The 21,591-nt window shown below is 58.9% G+C and overlaps 3 protein-coding genes across 7 annotated transcripts; 1 reads left to right on the forward strand and 2 right to left on the reverse strand.

Moving 5' to 3' along the window:
* Nucleotides 1-165: 165 nt before the first annotated feature.
* PAXX (PAXX non-homologous end joining factor) lies at nucleotides 166-2,698 on the reverse strand. Of its 3 annotated transcripts, none has more exons than XM_065695426.1 (7): nucleotides 2,575-2,694; nucleotides 2,421-2,481; nucleotides 2,022-2,056; nucleotides 1,757-1,947; nucleotides 1,155-1,226; nucleotides 595-692; nucleotides 166-485 (listed from the first exon to the last, which is right to left on the reverse strand). In XM_065695426.1, exons 1-6 carry the CDS (start codon nucleotides 2,658-2,660, stop codon nucleotides 610-612), a joined length of 528 nt encoding a protein of 175 aa, XP_065551498.1. In that variant the 5' UTR covers nucleotides 2,661-2,694; the 3' UTR covers nucleotides 166-485; nucleotides 595-609. The 3 variants fall into 3 exon arrangements, 2 of the variants coding, with proteins under 2 accessions (XP_065551498.1, XP_065551497.1); XM_065695425.1 differs by having other exon boundaries at nucleotides 595-688; nucleotides 2,575-2,693; XR_010616121.1 differs by lacking the exon at nucleotides 166-485 and adding an exon at nucleotides 964-1,058 and having other exon boundaries at nucleotides 603-688; nucleotides 2,575-2,698.
* TMEM141 (transmembrane protein 141) lies at nucleotides 2,290-7,066 on the forward strand. Of its 2 annotated transcripts, none has more exons than XM_065695428.1 (5): nucleotides 2,290-2,783; nucleotides 2,886-2,952; nucleotides 3,053-3,136; nucleotides 3,785-3,916; nucleotides 4,087-7,066. In XM_065695428.1, exons 1-5 carry the CDS (start codon nucleotides 2,730-2,732, stop codon nucleotides 4,164-4,166), a joined length of 417 nt encoding a protein of 138 aa, XP_065551500.1. In that variant the 5' UTR covers nucleotides 2,290-2,729; the 3' UTR covers nucleotides 4,167-7,066. The 2 variants fall into 2 exon arrangements, with proteins under 2 accessions (XP_065551500.1, XP_065551499.1); XM_065695427.1 differs by having other exon boundaries at nucleotides 2,634-2,783; nucleotides 3,791-3,916.
* ENTPD2 (ectonucleoside triphosphate diphosphohydrolase 2) lies at nucleotides 5,225-16,293 on the reverse strand. Of its 2 annotated transcripts, XM_065695422.1 has the most exons (9): nucleotides 16,147-16,293; nucleotides 10,066-10,183; nucleotides 9,401-9,551; nucleotides 8,639-8,798; nucleotides 8,311-8,538; nucleotides 7,665-7,931; nucleotides 7,360-7,479; nucleotides 6,973-7,107; nucleotides 5,225-6,387 (listed from the first exon to the last, which is right to left on the reverse strand). In XM_065695422.1, the coding sequence occupies exons 1-9, from the start codon at nucleotides 16,255-16,257 to the stop codon at nucleotides 6,187-6,189; spliced, it is 1,491 nt and encodes a 496-aa protein (XP_065551494.1). In that variant the 5' UTR covers nucleotides 16,258-16,293; the 3' UTR covers nucleotides 5,225-6,186. The 2 variants fall into 2 exon arrangements, with proteins under 2 accessions (XP_065551494.1, XP_065551496.1); XM_065695424.1 differs by lacking the exon at nucleotides 9,401-9,551 and having other exon boundaries at nucleotides 8,639-8,718.
* Nucleotides 16,294-21,591: the final 5,298 nt, after the last annotated feature.

Below are 21,591 nucleotides of genomic sequence, written 5' to 3' on the forward strand. Positions count from 1 at the left end.
CTGGGCCCATTTTCCCAGCTCTCCTGGGGAAGCTCCAACCACTTACCCACCAGCCCACTGGCACAAAGCTGTCAGGAAGGTGAACTCTGAGCCCCTGGCCCTCCAAGGTCAGCTGAAATTGGTTACAGGATTCCCAAGCAAAGGAAAGGCAAAATGAACCACCCATGTTGTCCTGGTCCCCAGAGACCAGCTGGCTAAACTTGTCTTTACTGGCAATAAGTTAAGCACAGGCAATCTTTTAGTTACATGGCAATATAAAAATTCTTTAAAAACCCCACAAATTCATGGCAAGCAAGGTGGGGAGGTGGCCCCTGCCAGCAGGGAAGACCTGCAGGGAAAAAAGCCAGCCTTCTGGGTCCTGCTGGTCCTTCCGTCTCCCCAGGTGCAAGTGAAACTTCCACCTGCCAGAACCGCAGCTGGCCAGGCTCTGGTAGGGCAGCACAGGTCAGGAGTCCTCAAAGTCTACTCCAGACGGTGCCTTCTTGCTAGGAGGAGATGGAAGGAGCATCACACATCCTGCTCCCATGCAGTTACAGAGCAGGGTCCACGGGACCTCTACACAGCCCGTCCGCAGCACTTGGCCCCAGCACTCACCTTTGAAAGCCAGGATTAATGAGAGATTCCCCTGGGATCTTCCTCCTGGCTGGCAAAGAAGAGCCAGCACTCCTGTTCTTCCCAGGCCTGGGGTCTGCCTCGGTGAGGGACAGGCAGGACAGGGATTACAAGGGTCAGCCAGTTGCTCTGGCAGCCCTGCAAACCCCTCTATGCCCAGGGTGAGTGCCCAGCAGCCCAGCCTGGCACGCCCAGCATCCACGGTGAGCAACGAAGGGCCAAGCCTGGCCTCCTCCCCAAAGGAGCAGGGAGACATGGACCTGCCACAGCCTCCAGCCTGGAGGAGCAGTGAAGCCTGACCTCCTCCTGGAGGCTACCAGGCAACCTGCCTCGTGATGCCTGGCACCTGACCTGAGCACAGCACATCCCAGACACACGAGACACCATGCTGAGCCCTGGCCTCTTCTGTGCCAGAACAAGCCACAGTCAAGGGGGCTCAAAGTGTCCTGGAGAGCACATGGACACAGAAATAACAGCCTCCTAGGGAAGAGAAGACAAACAAACAGCAGGACCAGGAGAGGTGCCTCCTGACAATTGCTTACCTGGTAGGAACTGCTGCTGGTTCTGGGCTGTATTCTTCTCAGGGCTGCAGGAAGACACCAGTGTCTCCACCACTGTTGAGACAAGACACACACACGCTCTAATGCAGCAAGCAGCACCCCAGGCCTTCCCTGCAAGTTCCCTCTCCTCTACAGCCAAATCGAGCCGTATTCTCCTCCCAGAACTCTCACCCAGGCTGCCAAAGCCCCAAGATCTTCCTAGACCCCTAAAACAGAGACCTCTGTAAGGTGAATCTCCCCTCCCTGATTATGGGGCCACAGGAACAAGGCTGTGTTTCTGCACAGGGACACAACACTGGTCCCACACAGAAGCCTTTCCATCCGAGGTGATGAAATGCAAATCCCGGGCAGCTTTGGGAACTAGGCAGCCAACGAGGAAGAAGGCAGCAGCAGCACCTCCACTGCCTCCTGGTCAGCCCGTGTGGGACCAGGGAGAAGAAACCACCTTTGGTGAGGCCAGAGAGGCCCGGAGCTGATCTGGATCCCTCGGGGCACCTCTGGGAGGGGGCAGGATGCCATGAAGGCTGCAGGGAGCTGCCCACGGCCCTCGCGCTTTACCCCGGTTCAAATCGGCCCGCACGTACCGCTGAGCCGTCTCTCCAGGCTCTCGATGCGCCCCGCCATGCCGAACAGCAGCGCCCGCAGCTGGCTCCTCGCCTCCCCGGCGGGCAGCGGGCACAACTCCAGGCCCGAGCACGGAGCGGCCCCGTGCAGCCGCAGCGCGCCCGGACCCTCCCCCGGGCTCAACGAGGCCGCGCCGCGCCCCAGGGCCTCCCTGCGCGGGCGACCCGGAGTCAGCGGGGCCCGGAGCCGGAGCCGGGGCCGGTCCCCCCGCGCTGCCGCACGCACCTGAGCTTCGCGCCGTGCTCCTCCGGCTGGCACCGCTGCACGGGAGGAGCGCAGGTCCCGAAACCGCTTGGCCCTGGCACGGCCCCGGTACCCGACCCCAGCCCCGGCACCCGACCCCAGCCCCGGCACCCAGCCCCAGCCCCGGAACCCAGCCCCAGCCCCGGCACCCAGCCGTAGCCCCGGAACCCGACCCCAGCCCCGGCACCCGACCCCAGCCCCGGCACCCAGCCGTAGCCCCGGCACCCGACCCCAGCCCCGGCACCCGACCCCAGCCCCGGCACCCGACCCCAGCCCCGGCACCCGACCCCAGCCCCGGTACCCGACCCCAGCCCCGGCACCCAGCCCCAGCCCCGGTACCCGACCCCAGCCCCGGTACCCGACCCCAGCCCCGGTACGTACGCAGCCCAGCGACGGGCGGGCGCCGAGCGCCCCAGCCCACACCTCCAGCGCATCGGTCACGCTGCGGAGAGAGCGGCTCAGGTTGCGCCGGGGCTCCCCAGCCTCCTCGCGGCCGCGGCCCCGGCCCCGGCCCCACTCCCGGCCCCGCACTCACTAGACGCTGCCACCGGGCCGGCAGTAGCACAGGTACCGGCACGACCCGGCCTGCAGCCGGTAGAAAGGCCCTGCCGGCTCCGCCATGGCGGTCGCGCCGGAAGAGGCGGGCGAGGCCGTGCGGGCGCTGCCTGCCGCGCCGCCGCCGGCCTGGCCATGGTGACGCTCGGGCTGCGGCGGGTGGAGGATGAGGTGGCCGCCAAGCACCCGGTGCGCTGCGGGGCTGGGGGAAGCGGGGTGGGCTCGGGGGTGAGGGAGCCGGGGCAAGGGGGGAACGGGTGTCCGCGCCCCGCGCTGAGCGAGTCCCCGCAGGCGCTGCAGCAGTACGCGGCCTGCCAGTCCCACGCCTTCCTGAAGGGCATCGGCACCTTCCTGGCAGGTAACGGCCCCGGAGCCAGGAGCTGCAGGGGGCGGGGGGGTGGCAGCGGCCCGTGCGGGGCTGTGGCCGGTAAGAGCGCCCGAACCCTGGGTTTCGGCAGGCAGCGGGGCCGCCTTCGCGGTGCAGAAGCTGGTGAACAGGAAGGTGCCGTACAGCCTCCAGTGGAGCTTGCTGCTGGCCGGCGGTAAGTGTCCTGCCCCGCACTGCCCCAGGGGCGGGTGGCAGCAGGGACGGTGCCGTGTTGCAGGCAGAGGAGCTGCTTGTCTATAGTCTATATGTGAGGGATTCTTTGCCCTGACTCATCCCTCCTCCATGTAGCACTGGGGGGTTAGGGATGGCCCGAAAGGCAGCTGCACCTTGCATGCCAGTAGGTGCTTTCATAGGATTATGGAATAGTTTGGTTTGGAAGGGACCTTAAAGCTCCTCCAGCTCCAACCCCTGCCACGGGCAGGGACCCCTTCCACTGGAGCAGCTTGCTCCAAGCCCCTGTGTCCAACCTGGCCTTGAGCACTGCCAGGGATGGGGCAGCCACAGCTTCTCTGGGCACCCTGTGCCAGCGCCTCAGCACCCTCACAGGGAAGAGCTTCTGCCTAAGAGCTCATCTCAGTCTCCCCTCGGGCAGGTTCAAGCCATTCCCCTTGGCCTGTCCCTACAGGCCCTTGTCCCAAGCCCCTCTCCAGCTTTCCTGGAGCCCCTTTCAGCACTGGAGCTGCTCTCAGGTCTCCCCTTCAGGAGCCTTCTCTTCTCCAGGCTGAGCAAGCTCAGTACTCACCACTGCTCTTAGCAGATGCCCTTGCTGTTAGCTTTCTCAGGAGCATCTTGGTCTCTTTAGCTGCAGGGTCCTTTGCCAGCTATGTGGTAACCAGAGCTGAGACACAGAAATGCTCCGACTTCTGGATTTACCTGGAGACAGGCAAGTTCCCACAAGAGCTCTCCATGGCTGGTGGGGTGTCTCAGCCTGCAGGTATGTTCACATCCCTCCCTGCTGCCTTCCCTGGGCTTGTCAGGCCTGGTTCTTCCTTGCTGTTCCTGCCTCATAATTAAGCTGGTGACTGTCATTGCCAAAATCCCCATGTACATGTACACAGTGGCATGCTGCAGCTGAAGGCTGGGAGCTTGTTCTTTCTGTTGCAGAAGATCTGCCTAGTCCAGAGGACAGAGGGAGTGCGGCACCCCCGGTGAGGAAGAACAAGTATGGGGACATTGTGGAGTAGTTGGTAGAGCCCAGAGCACCATGCCTGTGTCCTGCTTCAGCCCTTTCTGCCCTCCCTGCCTGCTGTGCCTGTGCTGCCTGCGAGACTGGTGGGTCTGTGGCGCTTCCCTGCACTTCAGATGAGTTGATCGTGCAGTGAGAGCGTGGTAGAGGCACCACGGGGATTGCTGACTCCCAGGTGGCCTCTGAACATCACATGTGCGGGATGCAATAAAAGCCGAGAGCTCTTGTGGACGGAGGCTGGCGGAGGGACGGGAAGAGCTGGCGTGCAGTTCCTGAGCCTCGCCACGGGAGGGCATCCCTGTGTCGGGGAGATGGGGGGCCCGGCGCTCAGAACATGGTCTGCACTGGAATCACGCTCGCTCTGTGCAGATGGAGAGCCGCCAGCAGAACAGCTGAAAGCAAAGTGGCTGCAGGGGGCGGGTGTGCTGAGCCACAGCGCAGCGGGAGCAGGGGAGGGTGTTGGTGGAGCAGAGGTCGTGCCAGGAAACCGTAGCTCTGTTGAAGCTGCTCCTCTCACAGGGCGTGTGGAGGGACACAGAGGGTGGGGGGGATCGCTCCAAATGGGGTTGGCAAGTCGGGACTGGGCCTGTGCTGGCAGCTGGATACCTGAGCTGTGAACAGCTACGTGAACAGAATTGCCAATGCTGCGGGCTGCTCTCCTGCTCTGCCTGGGTACCAGAACCAGCCTCTGGGAGCAGAGGTTCCCTATGTGTTTGCCTTGTGTGGAGTGAGCACAGCAGTGAGTGCACAGGACAGTCAGCTTGAGAGCTGTCTGCTCATGTCTTTGGGCCTTCTAGGCTGATTAAAACTCTTCCACCTCCTCTTGGTCCCAAGTCTGGAGTGAGGTTTCAAGCCCACCTCAGTCTGTCTTCAGGCTGGTAAAGCACATGAAGCCATGGTGGTGTCTCAGCACTGGGCAGGCTGCAAAGGAATGAGACCTTCAGGCAGAGCCTGGCTTGTGGCTGTGTCCATATAGACCCTGTAAGTGGGTCTTACCCCTTTGGATCAGCCAGGCTTGACCAGCCTGTTGCTGATCATGAGCCACAGAGCCATAGGAGTGGTTACAAAGATTTATTTCTGATTATAAACCCCCCCCAACCAAACAAACCCAGACCTGCCTGTTTGCATGTCCCTGTTCTTGCTCAATGAGAAATGAAGGTGCGTCCTACCAGCTGCCTGGGGAGGGGTGATGCATGGATCAAATCCTAAAGCAGAGCAAAGCCCCACTCCCACAGTGAACCTATCACCACTGCACTGGTGTGGCCTTAACCAGGGAGCTACGGGGACTTTTTGTGCCATTACCTGGGGATGGAGGAGGCTCTGGCTGTGGCCAGAGGCGAATCTGGGTTAGGAACCACAGGAATGGAGAAGGCACCATGAAGTTACTGGAGTGGGACCTGGGAAGCTGCCTGCTCCCCATGTCTGGTTGTTGCTAAGCTGCTATCCAAAGCCTGTGTGCTGAGACCAGGGAAAGTCTAGGCCAAGGTCTGACCCTCAGAAAGGTCAGTGGGATCTGTGTGTCATCCAGAAAGACAGCATGGGCTCTGGGTGATGCCCAGAGCTCCCAGGAGGCAGGGCTTGTGCTCCAGGGACAGGCTAGAGAGATCAGCTATAAGGATTAGTGTAAGTAAGGTTCCCCACCCACGCCATGCACATGGAAATAAATCCTACTATTGTCTTGACTTGCTGACCCAGTTCAGCCCAGGTCTGGTGGCAGAAAGATGCCCCAGGTCTGAATGTCCAAATCCCGAGTCTGCTCTGGGGTCCATCCCTGAGTAGCACTGGGAAGCCCTTAAGCCGTTGTCCTGCCAAGCCAGCAGTCCTTTTCTGTCCCTCCCTTTCTGCAGCTTGAAAGCAAGGGGAGGGCATGAAGGGCAGCTTTCCTTCTGGGACAGGCAGCATCAGGCATGGGAGGAGGACATCTCTGAGCACTTGCTGCATCCCAAGTGTCAGGCCATGGAGACTCCAGCAGGAAGGACGGTGCAGGGCCCTGCAGACAAGGCTTCCTGACAAGGCCTTTAGATTGTGCCAGACTTGCTGCGCCGGAGCAGGCAGACGGCGGTCACCAGAGATGTCAGGGTGGTGACCACAAAGAGCAGGATGAGGATGACCCAGTAGTTGTACAGCATGCTTTTGTGGGAAGAGGGCTTCTCCGCTGGGATCATGTTGGTGAGGTTCAGCATGTAGCCCAGGGCCCAGCCGATGGAGGTATCTCCTGCCTGTTGGAAGAGCATGGTGTGGTCACCCCCTCACTCAACCCATCTCCACAAGCCTCAAGAGACCTTCCAAGGACCACCTCAGTGTCAGCCCAATGGAGGAGATGTGTGTGTGTGGGGGAATTCAGCACCCTGAGCCCTTGCTCACCCATAGGTCCAGCCAGCCCAAGACTGAAGCAATGACCATCCTGTGCTGAGCTGGGCTCATCCAGTGGGAACAGGATCTGGTCTGCTCAGGCTGGTCCTGATCTCACTGCCCATCCTGTGGCTCAGGAAGGTGTCAGAGGTGGGATTCTGCCCTGAGATAACTTCCCAGCATGCCTGGGCAAAGAGTTGTTTGCAGTGGCTTTTGTCTAGAGGGCCAAGGAGGGACTGGAGGACCTTACTCCACAACCAGTTAGCTTAGCTCAGTTTTTTTCACCTCCCAAAAGATCCACCCAAACCCCGAGAGTCCCATCCTGTCCCTGCTCCCCAAGATCTTCCCTCACACTGCTTAGCTCTTTCTTGGTGTGCGACTCTCCTGCAGAACTTTCTGGCCTGACTCCAAGCAGATACCATGGGATGGGGAAGTGCTCTGGCATTACCCACCTTTTTCTGGAAGGCAATGTTGGGGAAGGAATGGTTGTTGAAGTTGTAGCCTTTGGTGGTGAGCAAATAAACAAACATGGTGACGGCGCAGTAATCTGGCAACCTTTTCTCCAGCTTGGGGGCTTTCTGGAGCAGCTGGATGGAACACATGGAGGGGGAAAGAAAAAGGGTCAAGCCAGGAGGGTTCAGGCTTTGTTTCTGTGGCCTGAAGCACCTGTCTGGCCAAGGCACTGCACATACCCACCCGAGGCACTCCTGGTCCTATCACCTATCCCCCTATTCCATTGGTGCCAGGACACCCAGCTCCCTCCAAGGGCTGCTCTCAGTTCCTGGGTGATGCCCCACGTGAAGTAGCCCTCTCCACCCCACCATGCCAAGGGAGCCCACCTCGCTCCAGTTGGTGGCACAGATCATCTCAGCAGCATCCTTCAGGTCACTGGGCAAGTGCACAGGTCTCCCCATCACTGTCTGGATGAAGTCCACCGTGTAGAAGAAGGCAGAGAAGGCCTGATGGAGGAAAGGAGACAACTGTGGGACAGGCTGGGAGGAAACCTTCTTGCCACCAACAGCCACTATGGTGTGGTAGGCATCAGCGACTGCCCTTGCAGAGCTGGGGATTTGGCTTTGCTGCTGCATGATGCTGAGAGGCTGGGGAGACCTGGGCCACAATCCCATTCCATGCCAGGACTTACGATGAAGTTTCCTGAAACCTCTGGCTGGAAAATGCCATCAAAGGAGCAGCGGGAGAAGGAGCAGGAGGTGAAGTCGAAGAGCTTGTTGACGTGCAGAGCACAGAGGCTCCCATTCCCAGTGCCAACCACAGTGATGGTAGTGTCAAGGGCAAGGCTTGGCCTCTCCTTCTCCGTGCAGGGGCTGTCATAGACACTGCTCAGTGATAGGCTCTTGTGGTAGCCCGTGGGCCAGCAGGGATGTGAAACAGTGGCTTGGTATCTCTCAGCCTGCCGGAGAAGTGACATGAGATACGTGAGATGAGCTGTAGCCCTGACAACTCCAGCACTGCTGCCTCCATTCCCTGCCGGCAGACGCAGAGGGGACTGGGCAGCAGGATGCAGAACTGGCAGTTGCCGCAAGCATCTCGAGATGACTTGGGACTTCTTGGCTCTGGCCAAGGGGTGCAACACCTTATGGAGAAGGTGGGAGGAAGGCTTGGGACCATGGGAGAGGGTTGTGAGCAAAAACCTAGAGATGGGTGGGAAGGAGATGCAGCCAGCCCTGTGGGGCTGTCCTAGACCCAGGGCTTGGGGCACCCTTGTATAAACACCAGTGAGGGGGCAATGTGGATGACAGACGGCATCCTTATTGAGCACATGCTGGTACCTGGAGGAGCTTTGAGAGCAGTCTCTTGAGGACCTGGTCCCTTCCATAGCAGAGGAAGCTGTGGGTGTACACTTTGTACACCTGGCCGTAAAGCTTCAGCATCACCTCATTTCTGGGGTCTTCAATGGTGTCCCTGGTTTCAAAGGTGATCTGTGTGGAAGCGCCCCCAAAGTCCATTGCCCCCAGGGTCTTCTTCTGGGGCTGGATCCATTCCCCAAGCCATCCACGCTGAGCAAGAAAGACAAGAGTGGGCATAAGGATGTGATGAGCTATAGGGCCGCCCAGCCAGCGCAGCCACCACTGTTGAGTGCCACGGTTCCCTGCTCACCTTGATGAAGTTCTCCAGGAGGTAGTTTGCGGTGACCCAGCCGAAGACCCCTTCTTCCTCCCCAGACAGGATCTTTGAGCCTCGGAAATCAAAGGGGTATGACTTCAGTGTGGTCGCCACAGCACTGAGGACGGCGTCCGAGGCCTGCTGGCTTGAGATGCTGTGGAGCAGGCAGAGTGGAAGGCTGGGCTGGGTGCTGTGAGCACAGCCCCACTGCCCACACAGCCCTGCTGTCACCATGGCACTGGGGCAGGAGAGAGGTGGGTCCTCACCCAGGTACATGGGTACCAAAAGCCCCAGCTAATTCCCCTTCTCTCTGCTGGAGGAGGCAGGGACAGGGATGAGGTCTCCTCCTGAGCCAGATCCTGTGGCTGGGCAAGGGGGGCACAACTCCTTCGTTTCCTTTTTTTGGGGGCTAATTATTCTCACTGCATCCCATCAGGCTGCAAAGGGTGCAGGGGGCCTTCCCTCCCAGCTAGCTGCGAAGACTGGATGGGTTATCCCAGTGCTGGTCCCACTACAGCCCCTTTTCAGTCAAGGGTGTGCTGGCCGAGCACTGCAGAGCATCTCCTTCTCTGAGAGGCAGGAAGACCTCTGTGAGGGACACACAGCCGGGCAGCTGGGAGGGTGAGGAGCTTTGTCTAGCAAAGGGGTTCCCTCAGAACTGTTCTTCACCATCTCTCACCCCTGGGTGAGAGGGTGCAGGGTGTCATGGCAGAGCCCCCGTGCAGCGTTTAAGGCTGATGTGCACAGGACACTCACTGGAGCAGGCGCATGCCGGCTGTGGCACCCAGGTAGAGCGGGGTGCCCACATGCTTCTCCTTGGGCACATCTCTCAGAGCCTGGTTCAGGCATTGTACCAAGCTTGTCCCGGCAGCCGGAGGATTGGAGCTGTAGCTGGAGATGCCGGGACCTGTGGAGAATAAACAGCATTGCTCCCTGCAGGCGGTGGGAAAATGCTCCATGGGCAGCTTTGCCTCTCCCAGGCTGGGAGGCCCTCCCAGGCACAGCCTGCTCCAGAGGCAGGTGCTCCGGGTTTCTGTGGGTATGGAGCCATCCAGAGTCCAGTAGTACATCTCCCTGCCCATGCTGCATCCCCCTGGCAGACAGCTTGGGAAAGGTTGCTTAAATGGAGTGGAAAAGCATCCTCGCTCCTCACTGGGCTAGGCAGGGAGCTGAAATGTTTCCTGGCAGTTCAGTGTATGCCAGGAAAAGACAAACCCCAGGCGTGCCCTGCAAGCCTTGGGGGAGATGGCAGAGGTCTGGGGAACAGAGCTGGACTCAGACACCTCCCACGCATTGTGGTGGATGCACGGGGAGGCAGCCGGGCATGGCAGAGCATCGACACCATCGTGGGGCCCTGCCTGCTGGGGATGGGACACACCCTGCCACCAGCCACTCGCCCTTGGGACCAGGACAGCCCTTACCCTCCACGTCGCACATGCTGTGCTCGCTGACCACCCCAGTGTCGTTCTCCTTGTCTGCAGGCCACTTGTAGACGAACATGGCCGTGTGGGAGGACCCGGCGTCCAGCACGATGCCGTACTGCAGGGGGGAAGCAGTGGGTCAGGCCTGGAGGCAGCACCGCCCTGGTGCTCCAGATCATCCCAAGGGAAGGCACCGGGGCTCGATGACCCACTGCAGCCTGTGCCCTGGCCGGCATCTTCAGGAGCACTGTTTGGCAAATGCAAGCACTGGTCAGCCCAGTGTGGGCATGGCCTTGCCCTCACCAGGCATGGGCCCTACCAGGATGGGTCTGGGAACAGGCGCTCTTCCCAGCCGGGGTACTGGACATCTTGGGATGCTGCTTGGCACAGGACTGGGACTTTGACTTTTGGGGCATGGGAACCCCCTCACCTTCTTGACCATCTGCTGTCTGCTCCCAACACCCCACAGCATCGCTCCCGGCAGCCACAGGCATCCATGGGCATCCACAGACATCCACGGGCACCCACAAGTGCCCACAGACATTCATGGGCACCCACAGACACCCGTGGCTAACACAGGCATCCGTAGACAGTCCACAGGGATCCAGGAGCATCCATGGGCATCCACAGGCATCCACAGGCTGCCAGAATCATCTATTGGCACCCATGGCCACCCACAGGCCAGTGGGCAGTCATGCTGAGCTGTGCGGGCAGGCCCCTGCGCCGGGGGGACACCTGGGAGTGTCCCCTCGGGATGCAGCTCTCCAAAGATGGTCAGCCCGGCACCTCGTCCCTCCTGCCCTTGTATGGCTCGGCCATTCTCTGGCTATAAATAACCGGCTCCCTCCTGCCAAGCCATGGTTCCTGCTCCCAGGGAGGGGCTGCCCTGTGCCGTCTGCACCCCCTGTGCTCAGGGTTGCTGCACTGGGAGGAAGGGGTGAGGTGGGATTCAGCTGAGCAGCTCTGTGGTGAAACCACTTCAGGCTTAGACCTGGCTTGTACAAAGGTCTCGCCCAGACTCTGGGATCCACGTCAGCCCTGCTCGGTGGGTGCTTCTCGTCCCATTCCTGCCCCATCCCTGTTCCCACAGAGCCAGGGTGGCTGCAGGTTTGGGGTTTAGCCAGCAGAAATAAATTGTCAGGGCACAGGCCTGTGGTCCCTGCTTACAGGCAACTCCCATTCCCACGTGCAGCCATGGCCCCACACCAGCAGCACCCCCAGCTTCCCCGGGGGAACCATTTCCAATGAGTGAAACCCCTGCAGCGTCCTCCAGCCCCTATTAACCATCAGAAGCTTCCCACATGTCCTGGGACAAAAGGCACTAGCCAGCAGAGAATCCACACACTGGTGTGTGGGGAGCAGCTACTGGTGACTGAACCCTGCAGAGAGGAGGAAGTGGGTTCTGCAGCAGCAGCAGCACCACCACCCCCTGCCCCCGCTGCTTCTCTGAAGCACAGCACTGGGAAGCAGGACCCCCAGATTGGGCCATTTCTGGGCATTTTGCTGGGCTCAGTTGCTCTGAGCAGCCTCTGGGCGTCTCAGCCCCTTCCTCTGTCCAGCGGGACATGGACCATGGGTCAGGCACCCCCTGAGTGTGCCCCCAGTCCCTCCTCACGACAGCATCCTCTGCCTCACCCAGCCCATGCCCCCCTGCACCCCCGGATGGGCGTCACCCACCAAGCACAAGCACTAGGGGACACTGAGGCTGCTCCAGTGAAGCTGCCTCTCCCAGGGACTCCCGCTCACATGTCCCCACTAGCTCCCACCCCATGATCCTCTTGACATGTCCCCTTTAGTGTCCCAGTGCTCACAAGCGGGTGCTGGCATCCCCAGGAAGGGTCCAACCCCAGCAGACCCCCGCATCCACCTCTGCCACACATGTGCCCACAAACCCTGCAGACACCATGCAGATGCCTTCGGTGTCCTCATGGGCACAGCACCATGCCAGACATCACTTGGAGTGACATGAGCATCAGCAGGACAACGCTGTCTGCAAAGGGAAAGCATTGACAGGTCACCCCCAGACCTGAGGCTGAGCATGGCCAGGATCCAGGGAGCTGTGTCTAATCTCAATATGATAGGGGAGGAGAGGACCTGCAGCCCTTGGAGGGGAACAAAACTCAGAACTGGAGATGGGGATGCATACAGGGTTGCAGGGGTTAAGAAATGCTGGAGCAGGAGGTAGTGAAGATGACCTGCAGTGCCTGGGACACAGTGCCACACACCAGGAATAGGGACAGCCCAGGAGGATCAGTGCTGTGGATGTGCATGGATGTGCATGGATATATGTATGTGTGCGTGGGGTGTGCATGCCTATAGATGCCTGTGTGGAGGTGTGTGTGTGCATGGCTCAGCACTATGAGGGTGCTGAGGCGCTGGCACAGGGTGCCCAGAGAAGCTGTGGCTGCCCCATCCCTGGCAGTGTTCAAGGCCAGGTTGGACACAGGGGCTTGGAGCAAGCTGCTCCAGTGGAAGGGGTCCCTGCCCGTGGCAGGGGTTGGAGCTGGAGGAGCTTTAAGGTCCCTTCCAACCCAAACCAGGCTGGGATTCTGTGACCATATGTTATGCACGTGTGCAGATTTCAGTGTGGAGGTGTGTGTGCAGGGTGCATGGGTGAGCTGTACATGCATGCAGGCATGCTGGCATGTCTGCATGCACGAGTGCACCTGTGTCTGTGTGCACACAGGTGGTGTGTGCTGTGCAGACATGCGTGTGGGTGGGTGTGCCTGGGGCAGCCGTGCTGCCTGCTCAGCCCCTGCAGCCGAGCACACAGGGCTGTACCTGCCCTTCCTGGTTGTACTGGGGTGACAGGGACAGTGCTGGGGCTGGCATCAGCACCAGCCGAGCCATGCAGGCACATCCCAGCGCCCTTTGCAGCAGCGCCTGTGGGTCTGGGTGGGGGTCTCTGCTCTCAGACACTCTGCACAGGCAGACCCCATCACTGCTGAGTGTGGAGCAGCACCTCCAGGCCTCGGCATGGGATGGTCCTCAAGACCCCTGACCGCCATTAGCCTGGCCCCAGCTCCATGGCGTGCTCCACAGGGTGCTCCATGGTGTACTCCATGGTTACCACAGCATGAGAGGAGCCACTGTGGCCTCATGGCACCCACCTGCACCCCCTCCCAGGGCACAGGGCTCTACACCCCAGGCCATCACCCTCCCCAGCACTGCTGGTGGTGGTAGGCAGGGCAGGAAGGCAAGTGCGCACATGTGGGGCATAGAGGCTGAGGCAGACCTGGAGGTTTCCTAGGGATGAACAAGAAGTCCCATCTCCTACTTTAGACCCAAGAGTGTACGCATGCCTCCAGCACCCACATGGGACTCAGGGGAGAGTCACCCACAGCAGCCCCTGTCCCTGCCCCTGCCCCAGCCCCCTTCCCAGCCCCTGTCCCTGCCTCAGCCATTGTGCCCAGGCACTGGAGCCATGGCTTCAGGTGCTGCAGAGCAAGCGGCTGTGTCGCACAAGCCATGGCCAAGCTGTGGACCCTCAGCCACATGGGGGGCACAGACAGGTCCCAGGATGGAGAAACCGGGCTGAAAGTCCATCTCATGAGTGATCTGCAGTGTAAGCACTGCCCTCAGCTCTTCAACAGAGGTGTCCTGCACCTGCCAAGGAGTGGGCTAGAGATGAGGGCTGGAGGGACACAAGGATGCCCTGACATGCCCTGGCACCAGTGCCTGGCTCTCGCCATCCCTCTCATCCACCCCACACGCTCAGCTGCCAGCATTCTGGGGCTTGCCAGATCCTCAAACGTGTTCATGGCCCTGGCCCCAGCCTGCAGGACAGTCCCCAACCCCAGCACCTCCTGCTGGCCCAGGGATGTGAGATTTTCCTAACAACAGGACCCCTGACCAGGCCCTGGTGATGCTTCAGGGCTGGGGGACACGGGTGGACCTGGCATGGCCCCACATCAGGACAGTGTCTCTGAGGCAGCCCAAGCCCTGCAGGCTCTGCCCCACCACAGCATTGCTCAGCCCAGCCCCAGACTTGGCTGCTCATTCCCAAAGCCCCTGTAGAGGGGATGCTGGGGGAGGTGGTGTCCCCAAAGGCTACAGGGCAGCAAGGTCCCAGGTAGGGCTCCAGATTCCTGATAAGCCCATGGCTCTGGCCAGAAGCATCCCACACCCCAGGCAGGAGGTGGAGCTGGATGCTGGGAGCTGCCCAACTTGCTGCAGCTTGGCTGCATGTCCGTGTCCTGTGCTGTGCCTGAGCTTCCAGCCCCCACCCCCAATGGCTCTCAGTGCAGAGGGCCCAGCCCTGCCCACAACATCCCGACGCCCTTGATGGTGGTGAGACCCACAGGGCCCCAGGTCTGCGGTGGTTTCTTTCCTGCCACAGAGCTGCAGCTCCCCCCGGGACAGCTGGCAAGGGAAGAGCCCAGTGTATTTTGTAATGGTCACTGAAAAGATATGCCAAAAGAAGGAAAAACAAGGGATGCCAATAGAAGACTCTCAGCCATCAGACAGCAGTGCCCTAAGCCCCACTGCAGACCCACAAGGGAAGGGGAACACTGTGCTCCTGTGATCAATCCCTCTGGCAGCAGGATAACTAATTCAGGGTATTATAGGGCTGTATTCCAAGCAAAAGGAACTGGAAAGGGAAGATTGGAGCCATAGCTGAGCAGTGAACAGTGCTGTCATCCAGCAGCTGCTGTTAACACTCACCAAGACAGCAAGGACCATGTCTTGCCCAGGCGGGCAGGGATGATGTGCCCCACAGCTGGACCGACCTTCTCTAAATCATGTCAACCTATTTTGGGCTGAGTTAGGCTAAGACAAAGTTTTGCATTCCCAAAGCAGCCCTGAGCTTTGTGCAAAAGCAAACCTCTTGGTGCCTGCCGGGTGTCAGGCCCATGGGAACAGGCACTGCAGGACACTGGCGCCGACCTGAGCCAGACTTTGTATGTGCTTGACACATCCAGGAACAGTGCAAGCCCCCAGGTCCCTGAGTTGGGCCAGGACCCATCTGAGTGCTTGGGGTTGCTCAGCCCCACAGTGCGGGGCTGCCTGTGGACTGGGGGATGCGTCCATCCAGAGAGCGAAAAAACACAAAAAAGCACAAAAATTAAGTATCTGGGAATGCATCTGGCTAAATGCATTCCAGATTGGAACCAGGAGGAGAAATGCATTTAGAAATGCATTTGGCTAAAGCTCCAGCTTGGAACCAGGAGGAAGAAACACTTCCCAGGCTGAACCAAGTGCCGCACATATGGCTCTTAGGATCTCTCTAATTCCCCCACATCCAAAGAGACAAAATCCATTTTGAAACCAGCCCAAGAGGCCCCAGCACATGGCAATGCATGGCCATGAAAGGTGGCACAGGGGAAGAGTTCATCATTGCTAGTTATACCAACAGCAGCAAGTGTCTTGGCTAAGCCAGCTCGTTTTCCTAACCTAATTCTCATTACATCTGACAAAACCGGAGCAAAGGCAGCACATCTGGCATTTGTGCTGGCTCTGAAAGTTTCCAAGCAAATTGCTTGGGATGAGAAAAAGGGGGTTTTTGATGAATCATTTTTAAGGACAAGAGCCTTTTCCCCACGGAATAGCTTGGTCTGTCACTGAAACAAATTACCACCATTTTAAAACAAAAGACTTGGGCTGCAAAGGAGTCAGCTGGGGGATTTGGCCAGCAAGAGATTGCTTGGGAGCTTCTTTCAGCATCTGAATTTAGAATGAGAAAGAAGACGGAGCAGCTCGTTTTCACAGGGAAGCACATGTCTCATCTGGCAGCGCTGGCTCAGGCGATGCAGCCGGAGCCCAGGGGCGATGCTGGGTGTGTGGGGTGCCCTTCCTGCAGATGCCCACAAGGCTGCTCGGGGCTGCGGCCCATCCCGACAAGCCACCCCCAGAGTCCTCTCTGCAGGAGCAGGTCTGAAGTGCTGGGGACGTGCGGTCGGGTGCCCCCGAGACCCCCGCCCGCAGCTTGGGATCCCCCCCGGTCAGCTCCGGGGAGCCCCTGGCTGCCGGCGCCGCTCCCGTACGGCGTATCCGCACACCGGGTGCCCACTGCGGCTGTCCCAGTCCCCGGGAGCGGCGCTCCCCCATGCCCGGTCCCCCAGCCGTACCGGCCCTGCTCACCTTGAAGCCGGGCGGGCCCCGCGTGTCCCCGGACCCGAGGCAGAGCAGGAGGATGCCCAGGAGGCAGCCGAGGGCGAGCAGCAGCAGGACGGCGGCTACCCGGCGGGCCATGGCGGGGCAGGTGAGCGGCTCCGCGGTGGCTGCGGCGGCTCCTGCGGCTGCTGCTCCTCCTCCTCCTCGCCCGCCTCTCCCGGCTGAGTCACAGCCGCCGCGGCCCCCCCGGGCGGGTCACCGGGCTGCGGGTCCCGCGGCTGCCCCGAACCGGGGTCGTCTCCGTCCCGCAACCCCGCCCCGGGCATCGCCCCTCGGCATCAGCCCCATCCACCCCCCTGGGCATGGTCCTTGACTCGGGACTCAGCCCCGGCCCCTCGGGCATAGCCATCACATCATCGTTCAACCCTTCTGTCCCCGGGGTCGGTCCCATCTTCTCCACCATGGGAGATCAGACACTATCAGTCCCATGATGCGCCCCCCCCCCCCCCGGCATCACCCCCACCCTGGGGCTCAGCAATGGGTTTGGTGGGAGGTGAGAACACCCCAAGCCACAGAAAAACTCTGAAAAAGTCTCACTTACCATGATTAACTCCAAACATTCTCTACCATGGTTAGCAACTCTGAACATCTTTCCACTTTTAATCATTACAAGGAGTTTGTGACAGCCCTGAGGAGCCCAGGCATATATTGAGATTGTTTTTAATATGGTCACAAGTGAATAATGTAATGCTTTTCCACATGGAGTAGCACGCCAAGGAACGTTGGGCCCCTGGCTCTGAGAAGGCCATTTTGAGCTTGCTTACACAGTGGGATAAAACAGTGAGCAAAATAATAAACAAGGAGATATCACCAAGGAGAGGAGGCTGAAGGAGGACATAGCTCCCAGCCCAGCCGTGCTGCAGGGTCACACTTCAGCTCCTCACAGCCCGAGCTCACTCAATTCTCTTTGAAGCAAGTGGCTCTTTCTGTTCCTCGTGCTGCCCCCATGCAGCATGTGTTGAACCAGCACTGGGGGTTCTTCAGGGCTTCCTGCCAGGGTATCTGGGTGCAGAGGCACTCGAGGGACTCAACCTATGCCCATGGTCCCACGGAGGCCCTGCTGCTGGGGGTCCTGTGGGGAGCAGCTCCAGTTTTGTCCCCCAAAGCAGTGTCTGGCATCAGAGTTTGGGGAAGAAAATGGCTCAATATGGGCACAGCGAATGACTCTTATCCTGCAGGTGCCCATCACCCCATTATCTCTGCATGACCTTTGCAGGTGTGCCTATCTCCTCACTTCAATTCATGAAGCATTTAACCTCTGGAATACAAAACTGCAAGACATCAACTTCAATCAACTACAAGACATGAATATTTTATTTATGTGAAAAAATTATTCCTCTTTGTTGCTGCTGCTGCTACCACAGGAGACCACAGTCTTATCTCAGAGGCTTAGCAGAGCATTGTTTTCTCTGCCTTCCTTGCTGGTTTTAAGGTGCTTCTCAAGTTTCCAGGGGGAAATACCTGCCTAGTCCTGGCTGTTCTTTCCCCCATCCTCACCCATGCAATCCTTCTGAGGCACACTTCTGTAACCCTCACAGGTGCAACTGCACCAGGGATTAACACAGAAGCAGAAAGATCTCTCTGGATTGCACTTAATCCCTTTTTTAATATTTGCCAAGCCTCCTGTTTCTCTCTTCGACCAGACGAGCATTGAGAAGAAGTCTTCAGAGCCTGAAAAGGAACAAAAAATCTCTTTTCTGACTAGTAACAAGCAGAGATGGGGCTGGAGGAGCCCTGTGGGAGTGGGAATGGACCCTTGCTCCTCATCCTCATTTTGCTTGCGGGGACTTTGGAGAAAGTCCCTTTCTGGCAGGTGGTTACTTGGTGTGGTGCAACCCTCCTGGGATTTGAGCAGAGATGTAGGTATGGATCTTGGTCTTGCGCAGGTTTGGCCACACTGTTCCCAGGCTGGCATGGAGCAGAGGGTTTACATTCCTTCCCACTGCAAAAGGGGCTCTTCCTCCTTTTCTTCACTGGGTTGTATTTGCTGCCCTTTGTCTGGCCCCATGGAGTGGTGGGGTTGAGCCACAGTCTGAGGGAGCCCTGGCTGACTGCTGGTGCCCCAAGAGACTCAACCTCCAGCACAAACAGGGAGGCACCGAGAGCTGCAGTGCACTGGGATGGTAATGCTCCCAGCCATGCAAAGGGAATGACAGCCATGCAGACCCATGTATAGCCAGAGACATCTCCATGACAGTGTGTTCAGGCAGGGAGCATCTGGACACAGTTGCCCTGAGCCCGGCCAGGGTCAGCCCCAGGAAGGGGAGGTTTCTCATTGTCACCCATTTACAGGAGGCATGACCCATATACAGGAGGTGCCACCATTTACTGGTGGCACCACCACCAGAGAGCATCCCACAATCCTCATGCCTATGTCCACTCTTCGCTGTCCAATCCATCATCTTCCTGTATTCCAAGCCCTCCTCTGCAGGGCTGCTTTCCATCTGCTCATCCTGCCTTGAGTGTCCCCAGGGACAGAGGCAGACAGTAAAATGTTAGGGGCCTGCTTTGATAGAGGAGGGACAGAGACCCTCAGTGTGACCAGACACTTACAGTGACCTGAAATAGCCATTTAACCAGTCAGATGCAGGGCTGGGGTTTGCTGTGAGGCACAGTCAGTTCCGCACAGTTCAATGCCAATTTTCATGCTCACATCCCATGTCTGGGGTACCTCTGTTAGGGGGTATGGCAGCGAGGGGCCAGGTGTAGCTGTGAGATGGGGCATGGTAAAGGGAACCCAGCAGAGAGCATGGATGTCACAGGCAAAGGGGAAACCACATCAGGAGCCCCAACTCCCAGCTGTGCTGGTGCCTTTTGCTCACCTCATGCCCGGGTAAACACTGAGAGCTTAGTGCCAGGTAAAGCTGGATGAGGATGTGCCACCAGCAAGCCTGAGGTGTCTGCAGGCTCTTGGTGTTTCCACATCCCCATGCAGCTGATGTGGACACTGACTGCAGCTCAGCAGCATGAGGGATACAGAGCTTTCCTCCCCCAGCTCCGAGCAGAGGTGCAGACTCTGCAGGGAAACCGGGTCTTGGTGGCATTCCCATCCCAGCCTGTCCCCTTGTTGTGGGGCTCAGGCAGAATAAAACATTCACTGAGGGCAAAGTGGCAGGTGGGGAACAAAAATGAGAAGATGAGGAGTGTGTTACCCACCCAGCAGTGCGGGATAACCACTTCCCGGATGGAATAGCCACTTCCCTGTTGGGATAACCACTTCCAGGAGGAGATAACCACTCTCGGGATGGGATGACCACTTCCTGGAAAAAGGGGAGAGGTTTTTCTAATCCACTTCCAACAAAAGCATCTGGCAAGGGGCCACCTGGGCGAGGGTGGCCTAAGATGAAGGAATGATTAGTAGAGATACTGGAGCAAAAGGAGGAATTCACTGGCTGGGCCTGAAAGATGGTGCCTGGAGATGTTGGGGTTTGGTGGTGGTGGGGCTTATGGCTTCTCAGTGTCTTCATTAAGCATGGACAAGCACATCTGGGAACAACGGGTGGGCGGCACATCTGGAACACTGCCGAGCAGCACTGCAGCTCCATGTGTGGTTGGGAAATAACAGGAAGAACAAAATGAGCCTGGAGACACTGCAACAGGCGGGGGTCCAACATGAGAGACTATGAACAGCATTTGCTGCTCCCATCTGCAAGCTCCTCAGCCAAAAGCAAGTGCAGGGGAGATGCATCCAGGAACATTCAATAATCTTGGGACTAGGATGAGCCACCAGCGTGGGCCAGCCATGAGCAATGTGCAGACAGTCCCACAATGCACTCAAGAGCTGCTACAGCACAACACCGACCTCAGCCCTGACAGGAGCCCCAGCGTGGTCCCGACCAGCTCCTGAGGGAGTACAGGAGGGCAATGGGGCTGTGGTTACTCTGCAGGGACACCCAGGGCAGGGAGCAGCAGGCAAGAGAGAACAGCATGGTCCCTGTGCAGCCAGCACCACGTCCAGGATGGGGTGAGGCTGTGAAGGTGTCCCCAGCAGGAGCACAGCTCCTGTCTGCCCCACAGGTAGTGTGTAAGCCAGGGCACAAGGGCAGGGGATCTCTCCTCAGCCACAGGCTGGGTTGAGTTTGCTCACAGGCCCACATGCTGTGGCCCATGGGAGATGGAATCCCAATCCTGCCTGGGAGCAGCACAGGATGCCCAGCCCAATGACAGGGCTGTGACCTGCTCCCAGTGAAGCTGGATAAACTGCGCAGCTCTCACTGGGCCCAGGACCTGGATGGACCCAGACTTGGAGACTTGTCTCAGAAATTAGGTGTATGTTTGGCAGGGTGCAGGCCGGCACAGGCCCGCCACCCGCTAAACCAGAGCTGTCACTTCCTCAGGGGCCTCCAGGTCCAATCAAAGGACTTCAGTGTCTGGGCTTCCCGAACAGCTTGTGATGATTCTCTCCCAGGTGTCTCACTGCCTTGCACGGAGGAGTCCCAGAATCATGCAGGGTACCAGGAAACCTCCCAGTAGCCTGTCCTGCTGGTGGGTGCATCCCTCAGCTCAGCAAAGACGTCCAGCTGGAGCCAGAATGATGCTTTTGCTTGAGGTGCTCCCACCACATCTCCACATTTCCAGTGCTACCTATAAGCAGGAGCCAGCTCAGGGCTGGCTGGGAGCAAGTGCCTGCTGGGAATAGCTGGGAGTGCCCGCACTGGCCCCAGCACTGAGCAAGCCCACAGCACGTGTATGCAAGGCGTTTTGGTTTGGGTTTGAGTCTGTGGGCAATGAGGCTGTAAATCCAACCAGTGTTTCCACTGGTAGAGGAGAAAAATAAGGGGGTGCAGCAAATGGAAGCGTGACTGAGGGCAGGTCCTGCTGAGCCAGTAGCTTTGCCTTGACACCCTGCAGGTGGGAGCCCCCCACTGAACTTGAGACTTGGCTTCAAGGCCAGAGTTTTTTGTCCTGCAGACACTGAAGGACTGAAAAGACCCCAGCGTATCCAAGGCTATAATCCTCTTCCTGGCAAGGATGCTTGCCTGGAAGGAAGATCAAACCCGAGCAGAAGTCTCCATTCTTCCCTTACTTCCTAAACCTTTTTCTCTATCTTGTTTCCCAGGGCAGCGTCTCTGTGATGCCAGCCTGGTGGGACTCCCACGGCAAGGGATCTGCTCCCTGTTGTCCAGGCAGCAAAGCAGCCAGGAAATAGGCAGCTTCTCTGGCAAAGCGCCACTGGGTTCTCCTGGCTGCCCTGCCAGGATCCCTCACGTGACAGAGCAGACGCTGGGGGCATCCGGCCGTGGGACAGCTGCCACAGCGAGGGGCAGCATGGGCTGTGGGCTCCCAGTGCTGTCAGCGCTGCTCATGTAGCTGTGGGGCAGCACCTGATGAGCTGTTTCCCCAGGCTCCTGGTAACAGGCTGAGGAACATGCAACATGGACCTACTGGCCCATCCTTCCCCATCTTCAGTGC

Source organism: Lathamus discolor, chromosome 15 (genome assembly GCF_037157495.1).
Source record: "Lathamus discolor isolate bLatDis1 chromosome 15, bLatDis1.hap1, whole genome shotgun sequence".
NCBI lineage: Eukaryota > Metazoa > Chordata > Aves > Psittaciformes > Psittacidae > Lathamus > Lathamus discolor.

Excerpts from the sequence above, each read along its gene's own strand:
- PAXX (XM_065695425.1), bottom strand. The coding sequence starts at position 2,660 with ATGGCGGAGCCGGCAGGGCCTTTCTACCGGCTGCAGGCCGGGTCGTGC. Across the intron at positions 2,482-2,574 it reads CGGCCCGGTGGCAGCGTCTA|CGTGACCGATGCGCTGGAGG; the intron begins GTGAGTGCGGGG and ends CTCTCTCCGCAG. Across the intron at positions 1,948-2,021 it reads GAGCACGGCGCGAAGCTCAG|GGAGGCCCTGGGGCGCGGCG; the intron begins GTGCGTGCGGCA and ends TCGCCCGCGCAG.
- TMEM141 (XM_065695428.1), top strand. The coding sequence starts at position 2,730 with ATGGTGACGCTCGGGCTGCGGCGGGTGGAGGATGAGGTGGCCGCCAAG. Across the intron at positions 2,953-3,052 it reads CATCGGCACCTTCCTGGCAG|GCAGCGGGGCCGCCTTCGCG; the intron begins GTAACGGCCCCG and ends GGGTTTCGGCAG. Across the intron at positions 3,137-3,784 it reads GAGCTTGCTGCTGGCCGGCG|CTGCAGGGTCCTTTGCCAGC; the intron begins GTAAGTGTCCTG and ends TGGTCTCTTTAG.
- ENTPD2 (XM_065695422.1), bottom strand. The coding sequence starts at position 16,257 with ATGGCCCGCCGGGTAGCCGCCGTCCTGCTGCTGCTCGCCCTCGGCTGC. Across the intron at positions 7,932-8,310 it reads TGCTCTCAAAGCTCCTCCAG|GCTGAGAGATACCAAGCCAC; the intron begins GTACCAGCATGT and ends CTTCTCCGGCAG. Across the intron at positions 7,108-7,359 it reads GTGCCACCAACTGGAGCGAG|CTGCTCCAGAAAGCCCCCAA; the intron begins GTGGGCTCCCTT and ends TGTTCCATCCAG.